The sequence below is a fragment of the Psammomys obesus genome, unplaced genomic scaffold (genome assembly GCF_907164565.1).
Source record: "Psammomys obesus unplaced genomic scaffold, mPsaObe1.curated_primary_1811, whole genome shotgun sequence".
NCBI lineage: Eukaryota > Metazoa > Chordata > Mammalia > Rodentia > Muridae > Psammomys > Psammomys obesus.
In genome coordinates, this window is record NW_026592118.1 from 10,459,362 (window position 1) to 10,478,530 (window position 19,169).

Here is a 19,169-nt window from a genome sequence, read left to right on the forward strand (position 1 = left end):
CAGTGGCAAAATCTTCAGAGTGACTGTTGGAGCAGGGAACCTTTCCTGCGCTCACAGTTGTTATACAGCAGAGACTTGTGAGTGTCAGCCCTGCCAGGCCACGCGTGCTATTCCTCGAAGACCACCTGCACATTTATACAACATTCCCATCATTGTTCCGGCTGCTACTGTGTTGAGGTCATCTTCTCCACCCCGTGCTTTCTCCATGATAACACCAAATGCAGCCTAGAGCAAAGCCAGAGAACCTAGAGTGTTAGCCAAAGTGCCTAGTCACCATATTCAAAACTACACATTTCTTGGTTTGGACCTGGCCATGCTCTGGGTTTCCTACAGTCCTAGACGACGACCATTCATTGCCCTCAATGCATCCCCTGTTAGGCAACATCCTCCAAAGGTAAAGAAGGCTAGTTCAAATCTAGCTGCCTCGGGTTTTATTAGCTCCAGTTGGCAAAATAAACTCATCAGCATCCTGAATGAGATAGCATGGATCCACATTTAAATACGGAGACGAGGTTCATATCAGTTAGGGGGATGCAGCCAAATCAGCTCTTCCTGCTCCTAAGAAGCCAGCTAACACGCTGGTGGTTTTGTTGTGGCTTCCTCTGCCACCCTCCAAGCCCTCACGCAGCAAACTGCTGTGGGCTTTTTTCAGGCTGGGGTCCTGTGCTTGGCCATGGTCCCCACAACAACAGTGGGAAGTCCCGTGTTGCTACTGAGACCTAAATCTTATGAGTGCTTTTTGGAACTCAGGTCCAAGACAGAATGATCCCAAGGGAGTCATGCCACCTCTCTCCCGCCTCAAGTGCTGAAACTCTAGAACATTCCCCAGTTACTTTTGCAAACACTGACATGCATGAGGCTCGTTCTTTGCCTAAGCATCCTTCTTTGGGTTTAAATGCTGCAAAAACCCGAGTATCCAAAAGCCCATCTATCCCCCAGCTTTGAATCAAATGCTGCATGGCTATGTCCTTTAGCCTCTTTGTAAAGAGACAGGAAGGGCAAGAGACAGTAAGCCTAGAGGACATGTTTTCCTACTGTCAGTGAGCATTTATAAGCCACAGATACATGGCAATACTATTCGAATCCTTTGAGTGACCTGGGGGGTGGATGTAGGAGGAGCCTGAGCCAGTCACCCCCAGTCACAGGACAGGGCTGGGCAGAGCACGGTTGGTCCCTGGCTTTCTGTTTCTGTGCAATTGAGAGTGTCCACAGCTAATCTGCGCTTTCCCACTCAATACAGAAGACCCCATCTGCCTGCCTGGCTTCGGCACTGCACACTGTTATCTTTTAATGAGGTAAGAGACAGACCCAAATAGAGCGGAGCCAGAGACATGAGTTAGGCTCATCCTGCGGGAACAGCGCCAAGGGCTCAACTGTTGCCGCAGCGGCCTGTACTGTCACCAGCGCACCCTGCAAAATCTGGGTCCAAGAAAAATTGCAAAGTACATAAATAACACGCCTGATAGATCTGTACTCAGAAATAAATGGCCTCCTTCTAAATACGGAAAATCTTATTTATTCCTGCTTGCATCTGCTGCCTCCTCCTGCCACTAAATACATTATTATCCAAGGTGCCGGGAGCAGAATTTAATGGGGGGTTAAAAAAGAAATCAGAGAACATCAAGCCAGAAGGCAAATGCAGCTTTTACCTCGGCAAGGCTCGAAAGCTCTCATGCTAATCAGCACTGTGTTATTTGCATATTACACACTGCTAGCAAGGCTCATTATCATCAGAGTTTGGCAAATTCTCACAAATCAACTCCCTGAGAGCAGCAGTCTGTTCTGCACATGCCTAAGGTAGCCACCAGGTGGCAGCATCTCTAGCTTTCATTCCTTTGCTGGGGTTGTTTTGGTTTTTCCTACAGATCTTCACCTTCCAGGCCAGACATGCTTTGGGGCAAGTCCAAGGACACTTATATGGATGCCTTAATTCTCTTTTAAGGCTCTGGCAGGTGTGGGGAAGTGGCAACAGACACTCTTCTTTATGACTGGGGACATTTTTAGTGAGGGTTTTTCTGGAGTAGCTTCTACAGAGCTGAAGTCCATGGCTTGGCCTGAATCCTCTTGTGAGTTTGAGACAGGGCCTCATGCAGCCTAGGATGGCCTCCAGCTCACTTAGGCACCAGTGAGTGACTTTGAGCTTCTGATCCTTTTGCCTCTACCTCCTAAGTGCTGGGATGGCAGCATCATTCCTGGTTGTATGCAGGCCTGTGAGGAATCTGCTAAGGCTTTACACATGCTCGGCAAAGTCTCTACTAACAGGGCCACATCCGGTTCCACATTTCCAGACATCCACGTATCACCAGGGACATTCAGAGACCTGTGGACAGTTCGCTGAAAAGTCACTCACTGCATATAGGGTCTCTGTCATTCTCCTACACAGGACAGTAACTTGAAATTCCAAAGGCAAGAACAATATTGACACCCTCACATTAGGCCTGTCAGGGTCTCCTTTTAGCAGGTACTGAAACCACTGAACTCCACCCCTCCCTCCTTCTGGGATCTTGGTGCCCACACACACGACTGTTATTTGCTATGGGAAGTGGAGGCAGCATGGAGGCCTGGGACCAGGTGGCTGGGTCCAGCAGACTCAAAGGTCCTGCTATACGCTCCCCAATACCTCTCCTGGTTCTGTGTGTCCCTCATGATGTGCTTTCCAGACTCAGCTGCACACTCCCATGAAGAGAGTAGATGTGGAAATCTCTGGAAGGGAGACAGTAAAATCACATCCCCTGTAACCCTGGAGTTGTCAGCAAGATTCAAGAAAAGTCATAGAACTGGAGCCCAAAGTAGGATCTCAGTTTCCACCTGAGCTGCTGTGGGGTGCTGTGAGGTGCTGTTGGGTGCTGCGGGCTGCAGCTGGCAATTGCTCCCATACCCCACTCATCTCTGCCTTAGTCTCTCCACATGGTCATAGCCATTCAAAATGTCATGTTTTGCCCTCTGTAGACCATGAAGGGAAGCTCAGCTTGGTTGAGGAGCGATAGACTGACATGTTGAGTACGTTGCTAGAGCAGAGATCAAACCTTAGGAGTACCCTGTGTTCCTAGGCCCAAGGGTCCCTTAGAATCCCCAGTATCCTCTCCATAGTCTCCCAAATGCTCAGACCTGGAGAGAACTGGTCATTGGCCAGAATCTCTGATTTTGTGAACAGAGCTAGGTCAACCGGCACAGTGGCCCCTCCTGGAGGAAGCAAATTTTGCTTATCACAGCTGTGTGATCTCCAAGATGGGTGACATGGGGACAACCATTTTAAAGCCAAATTTCCCCTCTTTGCTTTTACATCTCTGTATTAGGAGAAGCTTGGGTTGGCTCACACTTCCCAAGATCCCAGATCTAAAGCTGTAATAAAAGACAGCTACATACGGGAAGAGTCTGGAAAACATGTCCTGATAATACCTTGATAGAAGAAAGCATGGAGCAATAAAAACTTTTTTTTTTTTTTTTTTTTGGCAGGCTACTTCTTGGATTACTGGATTGATAGTTGCCTGGTTTTCTAGTTTCATTCTACAGTAAGACTATATCATTTTCCCCAAAGTGTCGATATATTGGGGATGTATGCTATGTAGCTAGGGTGTGGCAAAATGCCATCTTTTGCTACACAAACTTCATAACTTACAGGTGCAGGTGTTTGTTTTCCATGGTAGGAATTACAGCCAACAGCTGGGGCCCTGGAGATGACAAATGCCAGCACAAATCACTCAGACAAATGCCTGAGTGATCACAGAAGTTGATACACGTGGTTTGGCTTTGCTTCCTAGTTGGGTTGAGTTCCCACTGTCATTGAGGAAAGGGTCCTTGACATCTCCCTTTCCTCTTTCTTTTCCTTGATTTTTTTTGTTGTTGTTGTTTTCTGACACAGGGTTTCTCTGTGTAGTCTTGGCCGTCCTAGACTTGCTCTGTAGACCAGGCTGGCCTCGAACTCACAGCGATCCACTTGCCTCTGCCTCCCAGAGTGCTGGGATCACAGGCGTGCACCACCATGCCCAGCTCTTCCTTTTCCTCTTTCCTCTTCACCAAGCATCCATTTTGCTGAACCTCAGTGGCTAATCAGAGGCTGGCATCCTGGCAGAAACTTGAAATGCAAGTCTGGATGAACAAGGGTCACAGTAAGTACCTCCTGTATCTCCAGGGGTGCATCTTGCTACCTAAATTTCTCACCCCTCTTACTGGGCTGAAACACAGGAAGGGGGGCCACACAGTGGTGGACGAGGTGTCACTTTTAATAGATGGCCATGTTCAGCAGAAGGGGTTAAAAGTGTGGTTCTGAGAAGATCCATAGAGACAGTCCTAGTGAGTATAGGCATGGTGCCAGAATGCCAGTCAGGGTGGTACAGAGCCCCAGTCCTCCCAGAAGTGTCCTCCAGTAACATCTGTTTAAAACTCCAATCCCTTACGGGGTTGGCACCTGCAGAGCTAACTGCTCTTCTTTTAGTAAACTGACTGCCAGATATATTTGTTTCTGCAGAAAGAGAGGACAGGTCCTTCCTGTGGGAGAAGTTAGCAGCCACTCTGTAGGACCTGTGGAGGCAGAATTCTGCACCTGGCTGCTCAGCACCTCTTAGGAGATCCATGTACCTTGTGCATGGCCCAGGTCTATCTGGTCAGAGGACACTTCTGCCTCCAGAGTGGCTCAGTAGAACTAGAGAAAGCTGAACACCCCTAAAACCAAGAGGCATGAGCATAGAGCTCCATCATTACATCATGTTGTCCCTGGAACTATTAGACAAGGAAAACCAATATTAGAAATGGGACTTTAGAGTTATATAGTCCACTACAGTGAAGCTTCTAGAATGAGAAAAAGAAACAAAAGCTCAAAGAAGCAAGGAAGCAGTGGACAAAATAATTAAGGCTCAGGTCCAGCTTATGTGCCACTATGTATCAGGTGTATCTACTGTAGATTTTAAATTTCTCCATGCTTCTCCAAGGTGCAGATGTATCTATCTTATTCCTGCAACCAATGCATAATTTAAAAGACTTAAAACTATAAACATTATGGTACTGGCATAGAAACTGACTGGTGGATCAATGAAACCAAATAGAAGACCCTGAAATAAACCCACAAACTTATGGACACCTGATTTTTGACAAAGATGCCAAAACTTACAATGGAAAAAAGATAGCATCTTCAACAAATGGTGCTGGTCTAACTGGATAGAAAAATGCAAATAGATCCATACTTATCATCCTGCACAAAACTAAAGTCCAAGTGAATCAAAGACCTCAACATAAAACCAGATACACACACTAACCTTCTTAGAAGAAAAAGTGGGAAAGAGCCTTGAACTCATTGGCACTGGAGACAACTTCCTGAACAGAACACCAACAGCACAGGCTCTAAGATCAACACTAAATGGGACCTCATGAAACTGAAAAGCATCTGTAAAGCAAAGGACCCTGTCATCAGAACAAAATGACAGCCTACAGATTGGGAAAGGATCTTCACCAACCCTGTATCTGACAGAGGGCTAATATCCAGAATATATAAGGAACTCAAGAAGTTAAACAGCAACAGATCAACTAATCCAATTAAAAAATTGGTACAGAGCTAAACAGAGAATTCTTAATAGAGGAATATCAAATGGCAGCAGAGAAACACTTAAAGAAATGTTCAACATCCTTAGTGATCAGGGAAATGCAAATCAAATGACCCTGAGATTTCATCTTACACCTATCAGAATGGCTATGATCAAAAACTCAAGTGACAACACATGCTGAAGAGGAGATGGAGAAAGGGGAACCCTCCTCCATTGTTGGTGGGAATGTAAACCTGTACAACCACTTTGGAAATCAATCTGGCTCTTTCTCAGACAATTAGGAAGAGCACTTCTTCAAGATCCAGTTATACCACTCCTAGGCATATATCCAAAAGAGGTCAAGTACATAACAAGGACATTTGTTCAACCATGTTTGTAGCAGCTTTACTTGTAATAGCCAGAAGCTGGAAACAACCCAGATGGCCCTCAGTTGAGGAATGGATGTATAAATTGTGGTACATTTACACAATGGAATACTACTCAGCAATTAAAAACAAGGAAATCATGAAGTTTGCAGGCAATTGGTGGGACCTAGAAAAGATCATCCTGGGTGAAGTATCCCAGAAGCAGAAAGACACACATAGTATATACTCACTTATAAGTGGATATTAGCCATATAATATAGGATAAACCTACTAAAATCTGTACACCTGAAGAAGCTAATTAAGAAGGAGGACTCTGGGTAAGATGCTTAATCCTCATTCAGAATGGCAAAGAGGATGGACATCAGAAGAGGGGGAAAACAGGGAACAGGACAGGAGCCTACCACAGAGGGCCTCTGAAAGACTCTACCCTGCAGAGTATCAAAGCAGATGCTGAGACTCATAGCCAAACTTTGGTCAGAGTGCAGGGAATGTTATAAAAGAAGAGGGAAATAGAAAGACCTGGAGGGAACATGAGCTTCACAAAGAGAGCCACAGAACCAAAAAAATCTGGGGCCACGGGTCTTTTCTGAGACTGATACTCCAACCAAGGACCATTCATGCAGATAACCTAGAACCTCTACACAGATGTGCCCATAGTAGCTCAATGTTCAAGTGGGTTCCCTAGTAATGGGAACGGGGACTCTCTCTGACATAAACTGATTGGCCTGCTCTTTGATCACCTCCCCCTCGAGGGGTGTGTGTGCAGCCTCAGGAGGCCATAGAGGAAGACAATGCAGTCAGTCCTGATGAGACCTGATAGACTAGGATCAGATGGAAGGGGAGGAGGACCTTCCCTATCAGTGGACTGGGGGAGGGGTCATGGGAGGAGAAGAGGGAGGATGGCATTGGGAGGGGAAGAGGGAGGGAGCTACAGGTGGGATATAAAGGGAATAAACTGTAATTAATAAAAAATATAAACATTGAACACACGTCATTTACCCAATGCTCTTGAGATTGAGTAATTAATTGTCAGCAAGATTTCTCAAACCTTAAGGGGACTTATTCCTGTGTTCCCTCAGATTGCTCTTCTTTACATATTCGAACAGACCATCTATTTATATTGAGTCAAAGTGATTAGTAATCTTTCTAAAACCCTCCAAGCCTGTATTGGCTTGTATCAAATGTAGATGCAGCCTTAATTTCCAAGAACCAGGAGTTTGCAGTTATCTTATTTCTGTGCCTCATGCGGCTGCTGGGAATGGCATCCTACTTGTCTTTAGGGATGATAACTATGTTTCTTTTTGGAAGTTGGAAAGACACTGGGTCACACCCACTATATATATATGAAACATTAGAAATGTTATACATCCACTATAGTATATAGTGGATATATAGTATTGATATATGGTATTTGGTATATATATATATATATATGAAACATTGAAATGGGACTTTAGAGTTATACAATCCACTATACTGAAGCTTCTAGAATGAAAAAAGGAACAAAAGCAAGAAATCAGAGGACAAAATAATATATATAGTTGCCAAGGAAGAAGCTTACACAAGGTGTTCAAGGCATTTTTCCACCTCCTCACTGAAGAGTTAATAAAAGCTGAAGCTCTGGATTGCCCCCAGGCTATTATTCCTGAAGTGTGAAACAAACTGATTTTGCATAAGAAAGCTATAAACCCTACTTCCCCTGGAAATGTCTGTCTGGGTAGCCCAGTAGGGGATGAATCACCTCCAACCTCAGAACACCACAGCACTGGTGAACAGGGAAGGCAATGCAACCCTCCTAACATATCCCCCATATTCTCTACCCCCAGAACAGGATCCCAGCCAGCCAGTCCCTGGGTTCCTCGAGACACTTAAGTTCGAGCCTGGATCCCATTGATTCTGAGATTCCCACGACAGCTCTCCAGAAACTCCATCTTCTGTTTTGGTCACTAGATTTGATGCTTATTGTTTTCAAGACCATCGACAATGATGAATTCTTCAGTGAATCCATTTGATCTGACTTCTACCCTCAAACTGGTTCATGTTTTGAACTCTTGGCTCCCATCTGGTGCTGTTATCTTAAAGACTGTGGAGCCCTTAGCAGGGCCTGCATGGAGGTTGTAGATTAATACTGATGGGCCTTGGAAGGCTATACGCACACCATTGTTCTTATAGAGCTCTCTCTGCTTCCTGGTGAACCACAGTTTAAAGGTTATTATTTTTTTTCTTCTGCATGCTTTACTGCCATGAATGGAGCTGCCCAGCCATGCCTTCCTCACTATGATGGCTTCAAAGCCCTCTGAAACTAGGAGGAAGCCTTGATTGAGAAAAATGCCTTCGTACGATTGTGCCATAGGTAAGCCTGTAGGGCATTTTCTTAACATTTTCATAACATCTGGCATGGTTATTACTGCTGCCTTTAGCCAGATATACAGTGATAATCCCAACAAAACACAGAATAGAAGGATTTGAGAATGAGCCAGGAAAAGAGTGTTTAATGCAGTTAAAGCAAGCATCAAGCACAGACAAAATGGCTATACTTGTTTGTGTTGGTTAGTTTTATGTCAACTTGACACAAGCTAGGGTCATCAGAGAAGAGAGAGCCGAAACTGAGAAAATGTTCCCATACAATTGGGCTCTAGGCAAGTCTGTAGGTCTTTTTCTTAATTAGTGGTTGATGGGGGAGGGCCCAGCCCATGGTGGGTGGCTCCATTCCTGGGCTGGTGGTTCTGGGTTCTATTAGAAGGCAGGCTGAGCAAGCCAAAGGGAGCAAGCCAGTAAGCAACACTCCTCCATAGTCTCTGCATCAGCTTCTGCCTCCAGGTTCCTGCCCTGCTTGAGTTCTAGCCCTCACTCCTTTTGATGATAAAGAAATGTATGAGATGCTTTCATGCCTTTTCATCACAACAACAGTAACTCTAACTAAGACACTGTTACAAAGATTAGTGCCACTAAAGAGTCACATCATTTGTGCGAGGATCATAAAAAATGGGTCTTGAGGACACTACCACAGCCATTGATGGTCCCAGAACATAAAATTGAAAGACTCATTTGAAAAGAGAGTTCTTCTAGGGTTTGGTCCAATATTTCTTTGCCATCTTCACAATTCTTCCTTTGTAATGATAATTTTAACTTTGTGCAGCCCACAGCTGAGAGATGGTTTTGAATATCAATAGAGACTTTGAACTTTTCAACAATGTTGAGACTGTTAAGACTTGAGGCTCTTGAATTTGGATTGGCTGCATTTTGTATTATGAGATGGCCAGGAACCTATGGGGCCAGGGAGGAGTCTTAGGGTTTGACAGTGAAATGTCAAATGTGAAATGGGAAGGTCTGTCCTTGTTTTGAAGGCAGTGCATCCTTTGAAAGCTGGGCCTGGCTGGTGGAAGACTTGCCTTTGGTCCCAGGCTGCTCCCTGGTCTGAAATGATGTGAACAGCCATTATCTCCTGTTTCTGCCACCACAGATGGAGCCTCTCGGCCATGTCTTCCCTGAGGTGATGGCCTGAAAAATTTTCCAAGAGCCCTGCTCCCACACAACACGTTCCTCTCTTATGCTGCTTCCATCATGTATTTTGTTCACAGACACACAAGGACACCAGTGCAGAATGGCTTCTCAAGCTTGTTTGTCCCTTTTCCTGACCAATTGTTTCATGGTACTCTGGCACCCCAGGGTAGGGATATGGCACACTCAGACAGTGAGTTATGAGTAGAGGTGTACTGCCATATGCAGCCCTAGCACCTACTATCTAGCCCGTGTCTCCACAGAACGTTTCCTTGTCCACGGTGAGTCTGTGATACCTGTGAAGGGGGATGGAAGAGACGCCTGGGTCCCTGATTGGCCTTAGGGATTAGTGTCATCCTGACCTAGAGGGCTTGAGTGACAAAGGGTGACAAATGCTATGAGTGTTTGTGTATGTGTGTTTGTGTCTGTGTATGTATGGTGTATGCATGTGTGTATGTTCATATGTGGTAGGTACTCATGTACAGGTATGTGCCCACAGGCTTGATGTTCACATCTGTTGTCTTTCCCAACTATTCTCCATCTTATATTTTGAGACAAGGTCTGATGACCTGTACTCCTCTGACTCAGGTAGTCTGGCCAGCTAGCCTGCTCACTGGCATCTCCCCAACTCTCTACTTCCCAAGTGCTGAAATCACAGATAGCCTCCATGCTTGGCTGGCGTTTACATGGATACTCTTGAGCCATCCCCCAACTCACTCTCTAGCGTTGGCTTTGTTTTTTATTAGGTGAAAAACAGGGTGATGACTTAATGATGTGGGAGAATTACATGGAAGCAAATTTCATTGTCCATAATTTTTTTTGGGAGGGAGGGCACACAGCCATGTCATTTGTTTTCTTGGGGCATACGGCTGCGTATTCACTGTCATAACAGAATCGAGTGCTGACAAATCATCACCTGCCAAAGTCAAGCAATTTATTATCTGGTCCCTTACAGAAACAGCTGGCTCTCCCAGAACAGATGTTCTGTACTTTAGCTCCTTTGCACTGCGATTCTTTGGACTAAAGAATCAGTAGCCATGAGACAGTCTTTTAAAAAAAAAATTTGGATGAGATGGGAGCATGGTGGCATCATAGCAGAAGGGAGCAGTGTTCCTGTGATCTCAGAAAAAAAAAAAAGAGTGATGTGTAAGCAAATGAGTTGTTGTCACTGAAGACACACCCACATTTCAGTTTTGGAGTTGTGAAAGTGACAGGATGGAAAGGCAAGAACAGAGGTGATGTGGGGAAGGGTTTGATAGGACTCAGGGACAGACAGGAGGCATCCACAGGAAAGTTGAATGGTGATGAGGAGGACCCTGGTTGTCTTAGCCCTGGATATGGCTGCCACATTCTACACTATGTTTTGATTTTGACCCCTGCCTTAGTCCATTGCTTTTAGGCTGACCTGTGCAAAACCTAAACATGTGACTCCAGCTGACACTGGCTCAGAGAAAGCAGAGGAGCAAGGAACCACCATCTCACTCCACCCCTTGTCATAGCAGAATGAGCCTCTACTTAACTCTCATCTTTCCTCTGTGCCTCCACAAGATACAGTCACTATGCTGTTAGAGCTGAGGCCAGTGGCACTGTATGGAACTGGAGACTGGAGTCAGGCATTGAAAACTGCTTTTTTCAGTTACATTAAATCCTGGGTGCACTAGGCTTCCTGCTCAAACATGGCTAATTCATTTCTCCTTTGCTCTGCTGTGCAGCACCTCGGGGGCAGAAAGCTTGGTGAATACTGATTGCGTTCAAATGTTTCCACTGTTAATTTTCCTTTCACAGCCCCCTCTAGACATCACAGATGGAGACAATATGGCTTTCAAAATAGTGAATTTCTACAACTGATCACAGGGGACTTTGGTTTCCTAAAGACAGCAGCTGCCAGTGACTAGGAAGCAGTCTAGCCGGGAGGTCCAAACCAGTGAGAGAGGTCAACACTAACTTCATCGTTTCTGTAGCTACTGTAGGTGGGGAAGAGGACCACCTTGGCCTTAGAGCCGCAGGTTCCCTCCCTCTACCTTGTTTCCTAGAGAACTGCAGAGGACACAACAGAGCATACACTGTCCCAACATTTGTAAACAGGCTCCTGCCACACCCATTTGGGTAACTTCGCCCTGCCAAACAGTGTCTCTTGGTCTGACCCCATGATCTAAGCACTTTACCGCCCTGGACTAGTAAGGACAGCCCTGGGATGTCATCCATTCCAAAACAGACTTTAAAAAACTAAGTAAATGCCGTCCAAACCACTTTCTGAGGTTTGGGCTGTGTCAGCCTCCTTATGGCTCCAGGCTGTGTTTTGTAACTAGCTTCTCAAGTTCATGGTACCTTGGTCTCTCCCTGTCCTTTCAGATGAACTAGGATGAGAGTTCCTAGTCCTATACACAAAGGGAGGGAGGCCATTCTCAGGAGACCCCAGGCCATCTAATGGTGACCGGACATGACCATTGTCTGAGACAGGCATGTCCTTAAGCATCTGTGCTTTGTAGTAGAGTAATGGATGGTTCATCACTTAATAGGAACATTTAGGGGTTTAAATTCTTGCTATTAGAAAACTACCAGCAACAATTTTGTGTTGGTCCTTGTTAGCTTTTGAACTTGATAAGGATGAAAATGAGCTGACAGTACTTTATAAATAAAGAGTAGCAAGTAGCTCTGTAACCATGGTAACAGAACCTTTGTAAAAATTTGGATAATTACAACTCTCTGCTCAAATGCTCTCATATCGGGAACATTTTGACTCACTAAGCCTTGCTCAAAGCACAGATTCTTCAAGGAACATTCCTTCACAGTCCTCAGAATATTCTAGTAACACCTTAAATTTAGTTTGTAGAGAACCAAGTTCAGTAAAACTTAAAACTGCCAATACTATCAAGTTGTCTTTCTCTTTCTATTCAACTGTGACCCCACATAGGTACATGGCATTTCCTCAGAGGACAAAAGATGCATATTTTGTTTGTGAAAATTAGTCTCTGGTCCCTACAAGCCCTGCAAAATCACCTAGCAGATGGCGTGGGGCACACAGCCAGCCTAGAGCCTGGGTTTCAGCTGGTAAGCTACCAGCAGGAGAGTTTTGTGCTCAAGGGACGGCAATTCCGAGCAGCCCCACGCTTCCTACCTCTTTTTTTCCTGCCTCCAACATTCTGAAGTGTTCAATATGTCTGAGACTGTTTTTGGGAAACAAAAATCAATGTGGTGTCTTGCTGCCAATAAATCTGCAGACTGCAGTATTCTACTTATTTACTATGCCTTGGTTGTATCTAAGAACTAACCCTTCCAGGCAAGCAGGGCCCCTGGCAAATGTTCTGAGGGTGAGTTCTCCCATTCTCCTGCAGCACGCTCTGAAGGAAGAGCCTGAACGTGAAACAGTTAAGTCACTGATTAGGCCAAGGCAATCTTCTAAGTTTTTTTCTGTTGTTCTTGAAAAAGGACACTCTCTGCCCCAGGACTCCCAGGTTCCCAGTTTCAGAAGTCTGAGCATCAGCATACAGAACCTGCCAGGAAACAAGGCTAAGCAGATTAAGCTGCCCCATCACTGAGAGATTGATTTAAAATATTTGGGGCTCTGTTAACATATCTACATGATTTCTTGTAAATGCCCCCAAAGAAAATAAAGAATCCTTTCAATGGATTTGCTAAAGAAAAGCTTAACTGGAATGGCAAAGCAATGAATTTTTTATTTTTTTTGGGAGATACTGAGAAAGCTGTTTCAAACCTCCTGGCTATGGGTGCTATTAAGATTAGTTACAGCGTGAGCTGAGGCCCTTTTTTGTGGCCATCAAGGAGCTTAGCTTGCACTGGCCTCCCATGAAGTCCGGGACAGACAGTTTCTACACTGTGGCAGAATGGCTACCTGGGAACCGGTGCCTTGATGCTACAATCTTTATCTTTCAGACATATATTGCCATAGTTGGCTTTAATTGCCAACTTGACACAACTGAGAGTAGCCTGAGAGGGAAGCCTCAGCTGAGGCCTGGGCTGTGGGCATGTCTGTGAGGGATTGCCTGGATAGTTAATTTGTGTAGGAGGGCCCCGCTGATTGTGGGAGGCACCATCCCCTAGGTAGGTGGTCCTGGGGCATTTAAGAAAGGCACAAGGCAGTGAGCAGGACGGTAATCAGTAGTCATCCATGGACTGTGCTTCACGTTTTTGCTTGAGTTCTTGCCTTGAGTTTCCTCAGCAATGGGCTTTAACCCGTAAGCAATAATCCCCTAGTTTGTTTTGGGTCAGAGTGCTTTATTACAGGAACAGAATGACATGAGAACAGATAATACCTTATTTCCTTTGCAATAAAAATAAAAGTGACTAAGTTAAAACAACATTAATGAATACAGCCACTGTTAGTATAACAGTTTTTTTTAAATTATAAGACACTCAAGTGCCTGCCAGTTGCCATGTTGTGCTAAATCCATTCTGATCACAGCCTCACTGGGTTCCTCCAGTGTCTTATTTGAACATGGTGAGTTCTTGGAGGTGAAAGAGCTTTACAAGGTTAAGCTGAACCTTCTGTCTGGGTTCTTGTGATCCCACAACCTTGCCACTGACCACTCAGTTTTCCACTCCCAGCAAGAAAGATAGCAGGCTCCATCCTGATTTGGAAGGTGTCACATGTAGGCATCTTGACAATCCATACCCAATCTCTGCACAGAGAAGTAACCAAAGAAATCTTAAGAATATCGCCTGACATTTGAGGTAAGTTTATGGTTTAGGGCTGCTTTCCTGACTAGCCTCCTGGGATGGAGATGCTGGGTGAAGCCACTCACAGCATGCACTAACAGTTTCCCAGCGCTGGGGAGCACTCAGATTGCTGTTTCCTGGGTCATTTCTGCACAGAGCAGGCCAGCCCAGCATCTCTTTCACTCTATCAGTTCCCTCAGGACGGGTCCAGGGTGTCATGTGGAACAGAGTCTCAGAGTTGACTCCCCGGTCTTAGAAGGCAACTAGGAACTGGGTTCTCAGGAGTGATCTGAGCTCTGTGCAGAGCTGGGCCCTCAGGAGACTGTTGGAGATCTGGCCTGGCCTGTGCAAGTACCAGCTTGTCTGTCAGACAGAAACACGGTGGGGGGATCTCCAGAAGAGAGTGCTGAGGAGGACGTGGAAGGGGGGTGACTAGAACTCTAGGATGATCTGGGGAGCATGGCACACCTGGCTGTGCTCCCAATCTGCTGAAAGTTGAGATTTTCAGTGAGCTGTGATGGGAAGTCCTATCACTCCTCCAGTCCATGTACTCCCATTAGACAGAAGTCCAGGCTTGAGAAACGTATAGCTCTAGGAGGAAATGACATCAGCCCCATGAAGCTTGAGAGTGTCCTTGATCCTTCCCAGCCCAACTTGGGGTAAATCACCATATATGCATGTGATCTCAGGCCAGGAGGTAAGCCACCTTTAAACTGTCAGTTAAGTCTAGGGATGGGGCTGTGGGTAGACACTGTCTCCATCTGTATTTCTAAAGGAGCAGCCAGCCTCAGACTGCAGTGATCACATGTCCATTTACCTCCCTGGATTCATCTGTGGCACAGTGCTGGGAGGTGCCACAGCTATGTGTGTCCTCAGATTCACATGTGGCAGCCTGATCCTCTCAGGTGATGGTTTAAGAAGGTTCAGAAGTCCCTAGGTGGAACCTCACAGGTGTGATTAGCGAGTGCGCGCGCACACGCGCACACACACACACACTCTAATGATGACAAATGCTTTCATGTTCTAGGGTAAGGGGCTTACCCACTGGTGGAGGGAGGGCAAACTGTTACAGCCACTATGAAAATCTTTTTCTAAAAAAGAAATAGATCTGCCATATGACCCAGCTATACCACTCTTGGGCACATACCCAAAGAACTCTATGTTCTACTATAGAGCTACCTGCTTGTCCATGTTCATTGCTGTTCTATTCACAATAGCCAGGAAATGAAAACAGCCTAGATGTTCATCAACTGATGAGTGGATAATAAAAATGTGGTACATTTTCACAACAGAATATTTCCTAGCTATTAAGAAAAAAGAAATTATAAAATCTGCAGGCAAATGGATGGAGCTGGAAACAATCATTTGGACACATACTTGTTTTTTCTTATATGAGAACCCATGGCTAGACAGATCAGAGGTTCTAGGAGAAAATCTCCTATTATTACTCTGCTAAATGGACATAATAAACCGACTCCTAATGACTTACAGTTACACCCATAGATCATGGCATTCCTCAACCCCCACCAGTGAAGCTTCTCTTTGCTGTAGATGACAATTCAGGGACTCACAACCGGCCAAGGTGCAGAGAATTCCAGAGCGCAGAATTTTTAGCTCTAAAGAAAACAGACATACCCTTGCCCCTGACACACAGCTCGGGGATCATCAAGGAAGAAAGAATAGTAAGAGTGTAAGAACCCGAGGCGGTGGGTGATAACAAGGAAACTGTGTCTCCTGGACGCAGCAGGGAAGCTGGATATATGAACACACAGTTGGTTATGATGGCGTGCGCAAGACCTTGTAAACCTAAGCCAGACCAAACTCCAGTATAGAGAGGGGAATTGGCATGCAATCCTACAGCCAGCCTAGAAGCTATTGACAGTGGACAGCTGCTGGCAGAGGGAAACAAAGTTTTCTTTAAGGCTGTAGCTCCAAGTAGGCCTACACACTCCAGTAGAAGGCCACATGCCCAAGAATATTTGAGTAGCTCAAATTGGCCTTGATGGGGGAAACAAAACTCCACAAAATTAGATGGGAAGGGAAAAGGAAGGTGGATCTCAAAGAGCTGGAGGAGGTGGGTGAATATGATCAAAAGTCATTGTATGAAATCCTCAAAGAACTAATAAAATGCATTTTAATAAACTCCAACTCTGCTTCAAAAAAAAAAAAAAGAGGATGAAGAAGAGGAAACCCTCTTGTTCTTGGCCTTTGAAGACACATCAAAATGAGCCAGTGAGCTGGGGCTGGGGGTGCTTGTCAGGCATAGACTGTTCTCTGGTGCCTGACTTAGACTCCCCAAAACCTGGAATACAGATTTTAATGTCTAGATATCCATTTTCGTCACCTTTGGTTATAGCAACCCTAGTGGCCTAGGCTCTTTAGAAGGGTTTATTTACTTTCCCAATTTTGTTGTGATGGTGAAAATTGATTGTCAACCCAACCGGATTTAGAATCACCAAAGAGACAACCTTCAGCCACTTCTATAAGGGATAATCTAATTAGATTAACTAAGGTGATAAGACCCACTCCAAATGTGGGTGGCATCATTCCCTAGGATGAGGTGCTGAACTGCATAGAAAGGGGAAAGAAAACTGAGAGCTAGCATCCTTCACCTTCTGCTTTTTGACTGTGGGTGCAATGCGACCTGATACTTTGTGCTCTTGTCACCTTGGCGACAAGATACTTCATGCTTATCCCACTGTGGTAGACTGCACCCTCAAACTGTGAGCCAACATAAATTATTTCTTAAGTCACACCAATAAGGCAAATAAAACACCTTCCCTCCCGGATGCAGACAGACTTCCGAACCCTTGGAGTGGGTAGAGCGACACACACATCTGGGGACACTCAGACAATTTCCCACAGAAGCACCTCTTCTTTCATAGAAGCACCAATGGGCTCAGTGAAACCCCCTACACCTGCTGCTGGTGAGTCCCCTATTCCTCACCACCTGTGAGTGTCCACAGCTGCCACCTGGGTGTCCACACCTGCCACCTGTGAGTGTCCACATCTGCCACCTGTGAGTGTCCACACCTGCCACCTATGAGTATTCATCTCTGCCACACGCGATTTTCCCAAACCTAGCCACCTGTGCGTCCTCACACCTACCATCCATGAGTCCCTGAAGCTCTACAACCCTCAAGAAATCAAAGTTTAATTAATAACTAAAGTCAAAGAGGAAAGAAAGAAAATTTCGGAACTAAAGCCGGCCACTGCAGCAGCTCCCCAGCGGGCACAACTCACATCTTCACCCTGCGGGTCTTACCTTCATACAGCCAGTCGCTGAGGCCATTGTAGATCACACCCTCCTTCCCTGTGGAGACCACTCGGATTGCCTGCTTCCCAACGTGCGCACAGTAGTAGATGTTGTTCTCAAAGATAAATATCTAATTTGGAAAGAAGAAACAATGGCAGAAATTAAGCAAGCAGTGGGATTAGGGATTCTCCAACTTGAAATTGCCAGGCTTTCATTCCCCTGCTGTGTGTATTTGATTGAACAAAAGTGGTCATGGAATCGTTTGTGGTTGATTCCCCTGCAACACAATCCATATTTAGGGATCGATAAGACACTCAAGCTCTGCAGAGCTCACCCAATGTTACCATCATTTGTCAATTTAACATCCGAGTTGTTATGCTTGGACAATTTCTGGCTTAACATTTCTGAGTGCTGGAACAGTGAGGCTTGGAATTCGATTCCTATTTCAGCAATGTGGTTTTTCCTGATGATTAAACTGTAGGCCAAGGGGTTTGGAGATCTAGCTTCACATTGCTCAGCTTTTACAGGGGAAGGGGTAGCTTGTGCCTGTCCGAGCTTGTTATGTGGCTGGATGGTTGTAGGAGGGACTGTCAGGTGACCATAGTACTCACTTTGTTTTGAGGAGCTGAGATCTTGACAAGCGCTATCCCAGGGTAGGGACATGGGAAATCTGAGAAGTCAAGGGCTGTCTTGGCCTAGGCTAAGCACTCTTATGCCATCATATCGTCCACCCACAAAGTCTTTCCACTGTCCCCAGCTGACACCCTGCCCCACGAAGCACAGCCACTCACACTTCTTCCAGTCCCTGGCCCCCAGCACTGTGCTTCGACTGTCTGTGAACTCTTCATTCATGGCTGCTCATAGGCCAAGCAGTGTTTGTCTTTCTGTGGCTGGTTTATTTCCCTCAGCACAATGTCCTCAAAGCTCATTTATGTTACAGTCACAGGCCAAAAGACCTAAAAGGAGGTTCGCAGCTGAGATCCGAACACAAAGGACCAGGAGAGACCGAGAAACTGGAGGGTAGGATGAAAGCATAGAGACAGAGCAGTTCTAAAGTGGGCAAGGTGGGTGGAGAAATGAGGAAAAGATTCTTGTGAGCCAAGGATTAATAAAGAAGGGACAGGGAGCCAGTTTCTGCGGATCTGCCTAGACTGGCAGCCATGGAGAGCTGCTGAATAATGCTTTGTTAGAAGCACACAGCCAGATGCATTCCCACTGAGGGTGGGGCCAGTGTCCATGCGGTCAGAGAAGAGGGGCGGAGCCTGATGGGGATGACTATCGTCACCACAGATGTGACCACAGAGGGAGCAGATAGAGCAATGGGTTAGCAAGCAGCAGCTGGGGTATGAGTGAGCTGAGATCCGAGCTGACGGTACCAGTGAGGCTCTCTGGCCATTCTCTGGCCTCAGGGAGATGGCAACACACTGGTAGAGTTGCGTTGTGGCACAGAATAGAGTTTGACCTTGGGTGCATAACTGGTTTTCTAGGGGAGAGGACAGAATCAGTACCTGTGATGGCTCACAGAATTCAACATATAACAGATGAGTGACACTGGTTAGCTTTGAAAAATCCCAGTGTTCAGACCATACATCCAGTCAGAGTCTCTGGAGTGGGATCCAGGCACCAGTAGTTTGAAGTCCATTCTGGTGACTTTCATGTGCAGTCAGATTTAAGATCTGGTGGCCCCAGGGACTTGCCTATCTCCTGAGCTATCACACTGAGTTAGCCTATGTGCAGAGCCCTGGCCAATTCTGTCCATGCTTCCAACACCTGAATCTGCGGTACTTCAGAGTATGCAGACCGCATACACTGCAGCATCTGGATCTGTGGCAC

At 45.7% G+C, this 19,169-nt stretch overlaps 1 protein-coding gene and 1 pseudogene across 3 annotated transcripts in view; both read right to left on the reverse strand.

The window, feature by feature from the left end:
- Nucleotides 1-19,169, reverse strand: part of Dpp6 (dipeptidyl peptidase like 6) — a 749,167-nt gene that overhangs the window by 104,180 nt on the left and 625,818 nt on the right. For all 3 annotated transcript variants that reach the window (XM_055612951.1, XM_055612949.1, XM_055612950.1), the window contains exon 8: nt 17,346-17,466. In XM_055612951.1, coding sequence (XP_055468926.1) covers nt 17,346-17,466 — 121 coding nt within the window. The remainder of the gene's footprint in view (nt 1-17,345; nt 17,467-19,169) is intronic.
- On the reverse strand, nt 15-1,674 carry LOC129680859 (mitochondrial import inner membrane translocase subunit Tim23-like; annotated as a pseudogene).